Source organism: Lutjanus erythropterus, chromosome 3, assembly GCF_056507025.1.
Source record: "Lutjanus erythropterus isolate fLutEry1 chromosome 3, fLutEry1.hap2, whole genome shotgun sequence".
NCBI classification, from domain to species: Eukaryota; Metazoa; Chordata; class Actinopteri; order Lutjaniformes; family Lutjanidae; genus Lutjanus; species Lutjanus erythropterus.
Window position 1 is genome coordinate 13,075,906 of NC_139319.1, and position 12,997 is coordinate 13,088,902.

The 12,997-nt window shown below is 38.6% G+C and overlaps 1 protein-coding gene across 1 annotated transcript in view; it reads right to left on the bottom strand.

Moving 5' to 3' along the window:
• Positions 1 to 1,106: 1,106 nt before the first annotated feature.
• Positions 1,107 to 12,997, bottom strand: part of cpe (carboxypeptidase E) — a 28,177-nt gene continuing 16,286 nt past the window's right edge. Inside the window, exons 2-9 of the mRNA XM_084715082.1 lie at positions 11,334 to 11,530; positions 10,994 to 11,161; positions 9,769 to 9,886; positions 9,220 to 9,402; positions 6,857 to 6,996; positions 5,371 to 5,470; positions 5,018 to 5,136; positions 1,107 to 2,371 (exon numbers count right to left, since the gene is read on the bottom strand). Coding sequence (XP_084571208.1) covers positions 2,273 to 2,371; positions 5,018 to 5,136; positions 5,371 to 5,470; positions 6,857 to 6,996; positions 9,220 to 9,402; positions 9,769 to 9,886; positions 10,994 to 11,161; positions 11,334 to 11,530 — 1,124 coding nt within the window. The 3' untranslated portion in view covers positions 1,107 to 2,272. The remainder of the gene's footprint in view (positions 2,372 to 5,017; positions 5,137 to 5,370; positions 5,471 to 6,856; positions 6,997 to 9,219; positions 9,403 to 9,768; positions 9,887 to 10,993; positions 11,162 to 11,333; positions 11,531 to 12,997) is intronic.

Sequence of the window (12,997 nt, forward strand, 5' to 3'; positions counted from 1 at the left end):
ACAAACGAATAAACCTAACAACGAACACTAAACACTCAGATCTGCAACAGTGATCTCGATCCATTATTAATCGACTATTACATTAATCTGCATCTGTTTTTGATAATTTTTTAAATAATTAGTCCATTTTAATAAAAAAAAAAAAAAGTCAATTGAACAAAACAGGACATTTGAAGGCATCATTTTGGACTTTGGTCAGCATTTTCCACCATTTTCTGACATTTCATGAACCAATCTAATCGATTAATTGATGATAATGAAAATAATTGTTAGTTGCAGCCTTACAAAACACTATATTAGGCTAAACAGTTTCACCATATTTTATTTGGTGACAATCGAAAACATTTCTGAGGGAAATTTAATATTGATGATATTAAAATTATTACTGGTTTATCACATCATGTAGTGTATCAAATGTATATTTTAATACAGTCAAACACATTACTTAATTCTAATATAGTACAGTATCTATGTTTTAATATTATGTCAGCTAAAATGTGCACCAACGCCTTAGTCTATGACTCAACACCTTTTCCTCTAAATTTTCCAATGGCTAGTTTTGACAAGGCAAATTTGTTTTTTGGTTAATTTTTTAACTTCTTTTGGCCAAAAATTGCTCTTTTGATAATAAAGGTTGCTGACCCCCACCTGCTTTCACTTTAATATATTGGGATGACTCAGTGTGTTTTAAGTGCCAAAAATGCACCTGAAAAACTCAAAAGCAGTGTCTCTTTTCAGAAATCATGACCCACTTATTCAAGATAATCTGACGATGATAATGATAATAATACCTAACGTTTATCTGACTAATTTTTTTTCACTCACACCCAGAACTGTGATAAACCTCTACAAAAACAGGATCCTAAATATACCATATCAACTGTAGGGGGCACCAACTCACCCTATTTCAATTACAGTTTTTTTCCTTGCAAGCAACAAAATGCTTTTCTAAATTCAGACTTATTCATTAATACAGGAGGGAAATGCCTTGTCCTTACTAGTGTGCACCATTTAGAGGTGCAATACACAATTTAACACACGTAGACACTTTCCTGGGGTGGCTACTTTCACCTAAACAGGCGAAAACAAAGGCGACGAGACTGTAGTTTGACAACATAAAGAGGGGGGTTTTATTGATCAGTTCATTCTTTATATTTGTAACTGTTTCTATTATAGCTATACATTCAATATATTCTTTCTGTGGTCTCAGAACAGGTGAACTGGATCCATACAGTACGCTCAGAGCATTAGTGCTAATTTATCCCTGAAAAAAAAAAAAAAGCTTCTACATGTACCACAGTCCCTCATGTACCACCGTGTTCCCTGTGTAGTGCACATACGAAGGAATGGCTTTGGGTAGACTGAGGTGGACAGATTTATTATAGGTGTCATGGCCTTGTTTTCTTTGATTTTTCTTAGTTACAAAAACCACACATTTCTTGCTATACCTAGTTCATAAATACAGTATATATATATTAGAACCATTCATCTTGTGCTAAAATCAAAGCTGTGCTGTGCAGTCAGATAAAAAAAAAAAAAGAAGAAATCTCAACATCAATAACATACAGGGAAATGAGCTTGCCTGTATAGATTGTTTACAATATAATGTTTACAGTGATTTTACAGTGTTTTTAATGTCCCTGATCATCTCAAAACCATAGCGCTGTATTTTTTTTATATTACAGGAAAGAAACAGAGAGAGAAAGAGTGTGTGTGCACGTGTGTGTGTGTGTGTGTGTGTGCAAGTTACAGTTGTGTTTTTGTGTGCACTAGAGTTGTGTGTTTATATTTGTACTAAAGCCTGGAGAAACAGAGACATTTAAAACAGGAAAAAAGACGAATTCTTATGGACGGAGCCGTGTGGTAATGATGTAAACACCTCTTTTACATACATAGTTACTCAGTCACTCATTGGTTATATAGATGGGTGCCATGGTTACCAATCACATGTACAATAAAGAACACAATACCACAGAAATCAACACCGATCTCGCTGCCAACAAACTTCCTGCATACTCCTCCCTCCCGTGTCCGTCAGTATATTATGTTTGTGTGTCTGCAGGATATTCAAACGATCTACAGGAGTATGAGGCAAACCGTTACATTAATAAACAATATAATCAATTAAAATAATGATTGAAAGAGAATGGAAACAAATAAGAGACAATATATTCTTTTTTTTTGTTTGTTTGTTTAAAGTGGACGGGCACACAGAATGTTGAATATATTACATCGATGTGCGGACGGTCCGATCGTCAGTCAGACAAACGCTTCAGAAGTTCAGTGTCTCTGACATCATCTTCCACCAGTCCATCAGCTCCTCCCGCTCCTCCTCCTTCCTCTCCATCAGAGACTCCAGCTCAAAGTCCACCTGAGACACAGACACATGGAGACAGGTGAGAGGCAAGAAGTAGAAGATACTGGAATTTTTTTTGACCTTTCAGATTTCCATTTTATGTGTGGCTCAAAAAAAAAAAAATCCTTTTTCTTGTTTTATAACATAATTTATTAGTGGAAATGTGTGGCATAGAAGGTCCAATCAGGCTTTAATTTTTCCAGATTTAACAAATCACACCAAAAAAGAAAAAAACAAACAAACAAAAGAAAACAGCAAAAACTAAATATGTACTTCCTAAGACAATTTTTAGTTTTTTTTAATTTTGCAAAGTCATTAAAAACATTTATTTGTTACACTGCCCCATTACTTCACCACAAAACACACATACAATACATATGCGACTTCCTTCCTCTTTTTTCAAAGTTCAAAAAATGTACCTGTACCATCATGTACCTGTGCAAATAGCAATAAGTCTCTAGAATCTTCAAATTGTCATTGATACCAACAATCCATCAAAGCCACAGTCCACCTAACAAAATGTATTTATCTGTGGAAATAACTGCCCCTCTATTTTTTTTAACTGGATATTGCTGATAAGTTTACTCCACATCCTGCTGAAAATCATCAGTCGCCCTTTAACATTGCACATTATTCGTGCAGTTTGACAATACTTCTCCCCACCGTTGTTTTGTGGAAGTTTTTTTTTTTTTATTTTGCTGCTGTCATTATTAAAAGTATGGTTTCTTTTCACCATTATTAATCTCTCTGAGCATTTATAAATCTCGTAATATAGGTATTCAGGGGTCTGGTGTAAAACTTTCTGTAGTATTTCTGACATCTCTTTATAAATATTATTTCAGGTGGCCTGGTGGCTCAGTGGGTAGACTGTGCCCCCCATGAACTGAGGCTGTGAGTCGTGGGTTTGACTCCCACCTATGGCCTTTTGCTGCGTGTCACTCCCTGATTCTGTCCCTTTTTCTGTCATATCTTCAGATGTCCTATAAAAAAAAAGGTATAAAAGTCCCCCAGAAATATTTAAAAAATGATTACATATTATTACAAAAACAGCGTGGACGTGCACTTCAAATATGTGTATGAGATTCCCCTTAAATGCATCTTATATCTTCACCATTCAGGAGATGCATGGGGACTGATCTGACGTAACCTTTATGGTGTAAAACACACGCAGTGAAATGTGTTAGTTAAGTCTATGACGGGCACTGACCAAAAACTTTGTGACTTTTGTCAAAGGTTTTCCCATTCTTTCAGTGTATACTCGTATCCCATGTCTTTTTTCCCCATTTCTATTTATGCTGTGCATAATTGTGGTTCATTTCACGCTTCAATGCATTATATAATTTGAATTTGTGTGCAAAATAATTTTTTCAGTCAAACTTTCTGAATATTTTATGCAGCTCCTTATCTGCAGAAATGTAAAAAAGTGTGCACCTGGAAGCTGATTTAAGTCTTTTATAAACATGAAGTCAGCAGAAGTATCATTATCACAGAGATCCTCAAGTGATTTAACTTATTTTTCTTTCCAACTGGCAGTGATACCATCTATTATATTCTGTGGTGCTGGAGGGTTATTCCATAAGGACGTATGTTTAAACAGGACATTAGGCAGTCTCATTAACTTATGACTTTCCTGCCAACATTTAAATGTGAGGCACATGATGTGGGGTTTTTTTTGTAAGCTTGGGCAAATTATTCTTTTTTTTTTTTTTTTATTCTAAAAGCTCGATAATTTTCTAAAACAACTTGGCACTGTAGTTTTGGGGGAAAACCACTCAATCAAGAGTCGTGGATTTTCTGGTAACTATTTTCAGTCACAGAATAACACACATTTGGTGCTCTAGTGAGTCTTCCCAGCAGCAGGATGGAAAAACTCATTTGGTTTTAATAGTTTTTGGACAACAATGAGATCTGGCAATAAGCTACACAACTCTTTGGCTGCACAGCCAATGCTTGTTAATAGTCATTGTAGGTTTGTTTGTGTTTTTCTTCACAGGATGTGTTAACAATATAAGGTTATAAAATAAAGCATTCTTAAAAAGGCATCACTTTGTTTTTAACAGTCACAAGTACAAGAGTTTGATGACTGCTGATTCAACGGATTAACTTTTAGTCTGATCTCTTGGATGTATTTACAGCGACCCTTTAAAGTGGATAAACCCTTTACAGACATGAAGTGTTGATGATAAACAAGGTGCAAATGTAAATGTCCATCCTAACTGGACACTTACTTATATATTTTTGAAGGCAGGTGGCTTCATATGCCATTTCTGCATTTGTTAAAACCATTTAAATAGAGCAGTCAGTCAAATAAACAGTTATCTTCTCTGCTAGACGTGCATGATTAGAGTGATCATGCTACTGTTCCCTATCAGATCCAAGTGTTTTCCAAATATTCCTCATAAGGATAGACGTATTTCTCGTTCACACACTCTAATATTGAACTATGTACAATTACCCAACCAAAATGCAATTTATTTGTACATGGTGTTGACATAATGGATGATTTGATCTAAGGACAGCCCTGAATGTCCTGAATGTCTCCAAAAAAAAAACAGCTCAGCATTGTCAGGTCCTCTGCCAGCTTTCCTTTTGTGAATATGAAGGGATCACAAATTGAACATGAGGAAGATTTTGTTTGTTTCATCCGTCTGTGAGTCTTACCCTGGTTGCAGGGCTGTAGGGAACAGCCACCTTCTTGATGACAGTCAGGTATCCTGGAGCAGAAGCTGCCACTTTGTAGTTTCCTGGAGCCAGTAGGCGCCAGTAGTCTCCGTCTTTGGCTACAAAATACAGATGTCCTCATTAATACATACCTGTTACTATGACTGTAATATGATGAGCTGGTGCAAATAAATATTAGCTCTTGAAAAGGTGGTGCAATACCACATTTGTCCACCAGATGGCATTAAAACACCTCAGCTTTATCCTTCTCACTTCAAACCTCATGTCAGTGAGGTGAGTTGTAACAGAGTGCAGGTATGGTTGACAGGATTGTGTGGACTGGATGCTGATACCTGTGGTGATGTCGTGGTCGATGCCCTCCACAGAGATGGTGGCGTTGGAAATGGGGTTGCCCTGCAGGTCGCGCACGAAGCCCTTCACGCCACGGTGAACCTACAAACACGCAAAAAGAGGCATAATCAAGGCTTAGCTCACGTGAAGAGCAAAGAAATGTTTGGGGTCACTAAAATGACAAAAGGAAATTCTGGATCCTTTACCGCTAACAGTTATGAAGCATTAAGAAAAACAGAACAATAACAGCAACACTGACAAAAGCAGTGTTGTATTCTTGTCAAGGGACCTCTTGTGATCATGATAACATGACTGTCCTCTTTAACTAACAAAGGTGGAAGTAGTGCAATGTTGTCAAAACCTCTGAGGTCAGAGAGGACTGTGGTGGACAGTGGTTTATGTCCCATTACCTAAAAACAGTCAGTGCTAGTTTCTTTCTGAAGACAATCTTTCCCCCAACATTAAAGCTATGGTTGGTAACTTCTACATGAAGAACTTTTTGTTGTATTTGCTGAAACTGTCATTATATCCTGACAGACGATGTGAAACAAAGTCAGGTTCCTCTGGCTCCTCCTAAGGAGAGAGAGTTTTGAAAGAATCCACCACACTTGCCAGCTTCCAAGCCAAAATGACGGTATTTGACTACCTGGGAATCACAACAATCAAGAAAACCCATAACAATTATTTGGTGTTTGACGATTTGATGGTCATCAAATGCAGTGCATCATGCAGGCACTGTGGAAAGTTTCAGCAAATATGACAAAAAGTTATTTTTTCTACTGTAGATTTAACCAAGTAGTTTTAGTTACCTACACTTAATCTTAATTTCACTATAAAGGCATTAAGTCTTCAGCAATTTCTGAAACAGTCACACAGTTCATTTTGGCACTTGTTTTATCATTTAGATATGAGGACGTCTTGGCCATACATACGTGTTTCCCAGTCAGGCCTTCTGGGGACCCACTTATCAATAAATATCGAGAAGAGTTCATTTGTGCATAAACATTCCTGACCATTTTCACTGCCATTTCTGTCTCTTTATTTTATCTTAACGCGTGTTATTGAAAACATATATATTAAATATTTAATGAATGAGAAACAAATGCATTTCAGCTGAGTTAACAGATCATCTCATTGTTTTTATTTCCTCTCCAATATACACATTTTAAATGCATTATAAAAGGTGTACTGCAGATATAGATCTTACATTTACAGATTTTCTTCCATAGTCTTTTACTTATTTGGCAACTAAAATAAAAATCTCTCAGTCTGTGGGAATGACTGTTCTAATTTACCCAATGTAATAAAAGCATTAACATTTTCTGTTGAGAATAGAGCGTACAGATTTGGGTTTTGAGGCTTAGCTTTTTCCAAATGGTGATTTAGAGACCTCATAAAGATTCATTAATATCAGACTGAAATCTCATTCGCCAGTGAAACTAGATATGACCTTGGGACGCACTTACAGCCCTGGTGGTTGTTGCCTACCTGCTCGATGTAGTTGACCAGTGAGTTGCGGTTCTGCTCCCAGTAGGTCTTCAGCGTGTCCTCGTTGGGGAACTTGTCGCAGCTGAGCTCCAGAGTGATCTCAAAGCAGTTGCTGCTGAGGTAGTTGAAGTCCTGCATTCCTGTAGTGAGACAGAAAAGCGAGATACTGATGTTAATGCAAGAACAGTCAGTCTTCTATTGTTATCATGGGCTAGTTTTTGTTCAAAAGTGTTTTACACATATTGGTGACATAAGACCATTGTTTCATTGACATTTTAAATAGAGCCGGGCCAGTCGAATAATAAAAATAATAATAATGATGCATTTTATTTAAAGGCACCTTTCAAGGCACTCAAGGACACCTTACAATCATAGATTAAAAACAGGCAAGACAATAAATAGCAAGGGCTCACAAAAACAACAAGCAAAATACACAATATACAAAAACTCAAATGTGGCAGAACCAAACAGAGTATGCCAGTTTAAAAAAGGTTTGTTTCAAGGAGGGATTTGAAGGTGGAAAGAGAGTCAATATTGCAAATATCTTGTGGGAGAGAGCTCCAGAGGCGGGGGCAGAGCAGCTTGAAGGCTCTGGCTCCCATGGTAGACAAGTGGGCAAGACAGTGAGGTGTGTTGAATAGCGGAAGAGGATCTGAGAGTACGGGAAGGAGTGTGAATATGAAGGCTTTCAGAGAGCTACGGCGGGGCGAGGTTATGGAGGGCCTTAAAGGTGAGAGGCAGAATCTTGAAGTCGCTGCGGTGTTTGATAGCGAGCCAGTGAAGCTGCTGAAGGACAGGAGTGATGTGCTCTGCAGAGGGAGTTCAGGTAGCTGAATTCTGGACCAACTGAAGCCTATGGAGGCATGTGTGTGGGAGACCAGAGCGGATGAAGCTGCAATAATCAAGACGGGATGTAATCAGGGAGTGAACGAGAACGGCAGTGCTGTGAGGTGAGAGTGACGGACAAAGACGGTGGATATTGTGTAGATGAAAGTATGCAGAGTGAGTAATATGGGTTAATATGTGCTTCAAAAGAGAGTATGCTGTCAAGGATGACACCCAGACTCTAAACCTGAGGGGAGGGACGGAAAGTTACTGTCTGAGAACCAATATTTAATTTGCAGTAAGCGCACAGAAAGGGAGGTGGGGGGTAGAATGCATCACCATGTCTAATATTAGCAGGTGATTTAAGTATAAGTATCTAAGTAAGTACTAAGTATCTGTAGTGTTGTAAATGTTGGATGATGAGTAACAAGAATTTGCAGTACAATAAAATGTAAAAGATGTTTGGGGTAAGTTGGAAAGGACACCAGCGAGCAACAGTAAAATATCCCCTTCAGTACAAAGCCTCATTCGCTTGGGAAAAGTATTACCAGGGGATCTCATGTGATTTATAAATTACTCCCCCGCATCTGTGTTTTCCACATTCACATGGGATAAGCCTGGATTTTACTCAAATTTACTGACATTACTCTCTGGATGTGATGACATGAGGCTTCAGCGTTTCAGAATCGGAGCGTCTGTTCTTCAGCAACCACACTAAATAATACAGTTCAGAGTTGTTTTTGAAGGAGGAGGTTGCACTTAAACAACGTTCCAGTGAGCATATTCCAAAAATTTGAAAAAGCAGAACATCTCAAGTCTTCAAGTCAAGGTGACAAAATATTCATATTTTACTCCAAGACCAACGACCCTAAATCACAGATGATTGGGACTAATATTATCTCATGACCACTGTGGCTGCCAAAATATAGCAGATAATTTGTGGTGGAATTTTTCCTTTATAAATTATAGCAGTTCTGCACAGGGTTCAAATCACAGACAAACTCACAGACTTACTGATAATTACTTATTGCTTATTTGCACTTTGAAACACTGAATGTTTCTCTGCTTATTGTCTTATTTTCTAGATGTTTATACTCTATGTTTCTAGACTTTTGTACTTAATATTTTTATTTTGTTCTCTCTTTGTTTTTAAGATTATTTTTTGGGCTATTGCCTTTATTTTGATAGGGACAGCTGAAGCTATGACAGGAAATGGTGGCAGAGAGAGGAGGAATGACAGGCAGCAAAATGGGCCACAGGTGGGAATCAAACCAGTTACCGCTGCCTTTGTTAGCCAGACTACAATAGTTCAAAGGAAATGAGAAAATTAAATGGGGGTGACAGAGATGTTGTGATTGCATGGTCAGGAGTTTTGCCACCAGGGCAACCCATATTGTTCTTCATATAATATTATATCTAAAGTCTTTCAAATATTTACATTTGTATCAGTCTCAACCAGTTTTAACCTGTAAGCCCATTTGTCTCTTTCTCTCCAGCTCATGAAAACCATACATATTTCCTTGCTTTCTGTCTCTTACCTCCTGGCACGCTGTACCAGGCCCCTCCGTTAGTGATGCCATCTTTGAAGCTGGAGTCGTCGTCGTTCTTACGGCAGGGGGGTCGCTGAGGGTCGGACATGACCGGGTTGTACATGGAGTAGGCCTTTGCCAGAGACTTGAACATCACATCATCTGGACTGGCACTGTACTCATGAACGGAGCCTTCCCGGAAAAAAACGAGGGGGAAGAGAATAAGCAAGAGCATAATGTTTATACAGCGGCTGTGATAAAGTACTACTCTAATTAAACACCTGCGTCTGAAACACATTAAATGTGAGCCCGCGCAAACATTGAATGATGATGTGCGGGAAGTCTGAGTGGGAAACATTTTCCATCTGATCTAAATTAAAGTTACGACGTTCTGAAGAAAAAGGAATAAACTGTTTGTTGTTGTCAGGTCAAATATTTCTCTCATTAAATCAGTGGAAACATTCTTGTGTACAACAAGGGAACAGTTTATGTACAGTTGAACAACCAAACCAGGAGCACAGGGTGTGTTTGAGATCGTGTGTCCACATGTTTATGTACCGGTGCGGGTCTCATCGTATGGGTAGTTGGCCACCACGTCTCCTCCGTGCAGGTTAGCCGAGAGGACGAAGGGGATGTCCATGATCCAGTGGATCACTGCCTTGGTCTCTGGAGCCAGCTGCGAAGGAAAAGACTCATTAATTATTAACATTTAAAAATACATACTGGACCTGCAGACAAAACAAAGAGGCATTTCTGCATCTGAAATATTACCTCACACACGCCTGATAAAGCATTAAATGATAAGTCTGCTGCTATTGTGTTTCTTAGTGTCAACAAATACCTTGAAACAACTAAAAGCAAAAATGAACTCACCCTACTGACAAGTAAAATCTGATATTATTTATTGATCTCTGCGATATAGCTCCAGAACTATTAAAACACATCAAACTGTTGCACTGGTTGACATGTTACAAAGAACACTGGGCTTTGTAGTTCATTTCAAACCTGCAATAACTGTTTTTTGTTTGTTTGTTTGTTTGTTGGACATATAACTTCCTTCTAATTTGATATGGTGAACTTCTAGATATATATTTTTCTAAAGACTGGTGGATATACACCATGAATTATTATTATATTTTCATGTTTTGAACTCTAAGAACTCTAGGGATTGTGTTTATCTCTTTTTTGAATATAAGCAGATTTTCTGACTTTTATGACCCCGCACCAAACCCATTGTGCTTATGGATGTGCTTCTCTTTTTAATTTTTTCATAGTGAACTTGTTTAGAGGCAATTGTTTTTTTGCACATCTAGCAGTTAAAGGTCAGAATATGGCAGAAATTGAATATTCATTAATTTATTGTCCATAACGGCTTGTCCTTGAAGGCCCCACGATCAGGAAACTCGGATAAAACTGTCAAACAAGGTGAGCTACAGATTCATGATCCTCTGTAGATTCAACACTACGAGCAGACACTTTATATGATCACATTGTTTTCATTATTTCATACACTGTATGAAAAAACAACCAAATATTTCTTGGTCCACGCCTAAAAATAGTCCCTCACAAATGTGCAAATGCTATTTTAAAAAAAAGTAATTACCTTTTATACATTTGTGACCCATTTATAAAGACTTATAAGTTCAATAGAAATGAATAGGTTTGGTGCTGATTGCCATAGTTAATGCATTGTTGTTCTAGTGTTTTCATGTGATTTGTTGACCATAAGAAATAACACCAGTTTTATCCTTTAATCATTTCTACTGTCTGAATCTTTGCGTACTTTAGTGTTTTCATCCACAGCCTTCTTCATGTTCTGCAGCAGGTGGTTGTTGGCTCCGCCCTCCCGCTCGTTGATGTAGATGATGCGGTCCAGGTCGGGGAAGTTACGGTTCAGATCCACCCCCTGCGCATTACTGCGGCCCACGAACCAGTCCTTGATCTCGCCGGGCTGAGGGGGGGGACACAGAAGATGATGTTTCGACATTCAGAGCTTGAATAATTACTAATCTGCCTGTGTTTGTGTGCTGTAAAGCCAGTGTTTGTAGTGCTGAGCTTAATCTGCCTGGTGGTAAATCCTTGGATCAGGTTTGTGCGTTTCTGTTGTCGTGCCGTGTGATCACCTGAGAGGCGGCCTTCTCGAAGCCGTCTGGGTTCATGGAGGGCATGAGGTGGATGCGGGTGTTGTGGATGAGGTCGATGATGGTCTCGTTGCCTTGCTGGTACTGGTTGCACAAGTACTGGGCCAGGTAGATGAGCAGCTCTCGGCCCACGGCCTCATTACCGTGCATGTTGGCAATGTACTTAAACTCAGGCTCACCTGCAGGGAGCAGAAAGACACTTACTGTGTTACTGTGTCAGACAGAGCTAATGGATAAGCTAATTATACATTACGTATAATGGTCATGTGATGACAAGGAGAAAATACAAGAATGTCTCAATATTTCTAATTTTAAAGTTATGGGGGTTATCCTGGACATATACAGACTATAACGCTGGACCTACACACTGCAGCAGCGACAAACACACTGACTCATCAGCTGAAAGGTTAAACAGAATTGAACTTTGCAGTCCAGAACTCCATTTGTACAATAATGACCAGGATCATTGACTGACACTGTCACAGGTTGTTCCGCCTAAATCTTGGCAGAGAGTCAGTGACAGGTCTGGGATCGCATTCGATCACATCACTCCCAGAGTTTGACTACGGGACGTGATGTTACAAAACGAAGGATCCTCTGGGATTTTTGCAGCATCCTGAGACAGCCTTGATGCTGTCACTGCAAAAAACAACAAAGCACATATGGGATTCAAGTTTTCCCAAGTTCACGTTTAATTTTTTCTTCTTTTTTTTCATATTACCTATCTGTGTGAGACCTGTGCTATAAATAAAGGGACATTAGGTTCTAAATATAAATATTTAGACTCAAAATTATAATCTGTAATTGTAATTACATTTTGATTTGCTTCACTTTGTAACTGAGGGAGACCCAAGACAAGCCTTGTAGGCTTTTAGTCTCCCTTGTGCATTGTTGTTTTTATATTGTTTTGTTTATGTTTTCTCATATATGCTAAATCAAATCAAATCAAATTAGCAGTAAACATCATTTTCCAGTTATCCACCAAGATAAAAAGCTTCCTTATGTTGTCTCCTTACTAACCACAGCTCTCTCCAGATTTTCTTCCATATTTACAATATTTCTTGCATGTTTGAAGTTGTCTCTCCACATTTAAACACAAGTGTGCACAAGGAATGTGTTTGCATTACAGTAGATATCATCTCCACCCGTTGCCTGCCTGATATCAGGCTGAACTGTGAACTCGTTACACTCTCTCTCAGACAATCAGTCAACTCGGGGGAGTGTAGTCTAAAGGAAGGTCTGGACTCAGGCAAGTTCACCTGCCATTTTTCATTTTTGAAGTCATCTGCTTGAGCTGTTTGTCGACTTTTCTTTTTTTTTTTTTTCTGTTTGGTCACCGTGCCTCGGGCAGGTGCCAACTTAAGATCGTTCCCTGTTGTTGACGTGTGTTTGATTGGTGTGTTGCGGGTTTTACATCTGCCATGTTGTCAAACCTGTGACAGAGCAAATACTGACAGGCATCTTTTATGTAATCTGCAAATGGCCTGGTTGGAGTTGTCTGTAGGTGCTGCTGGCGGCGGTGTGATTATTGATTTGTTATTTGTTACTGTATTATTTCTGCTGACCAAGCTACTAGCTGTCTGAAGCTAATGTGTTGTAATGCAACATTTAAAGTAACTTACTGTTTCTGTCACTCTAACTTATGT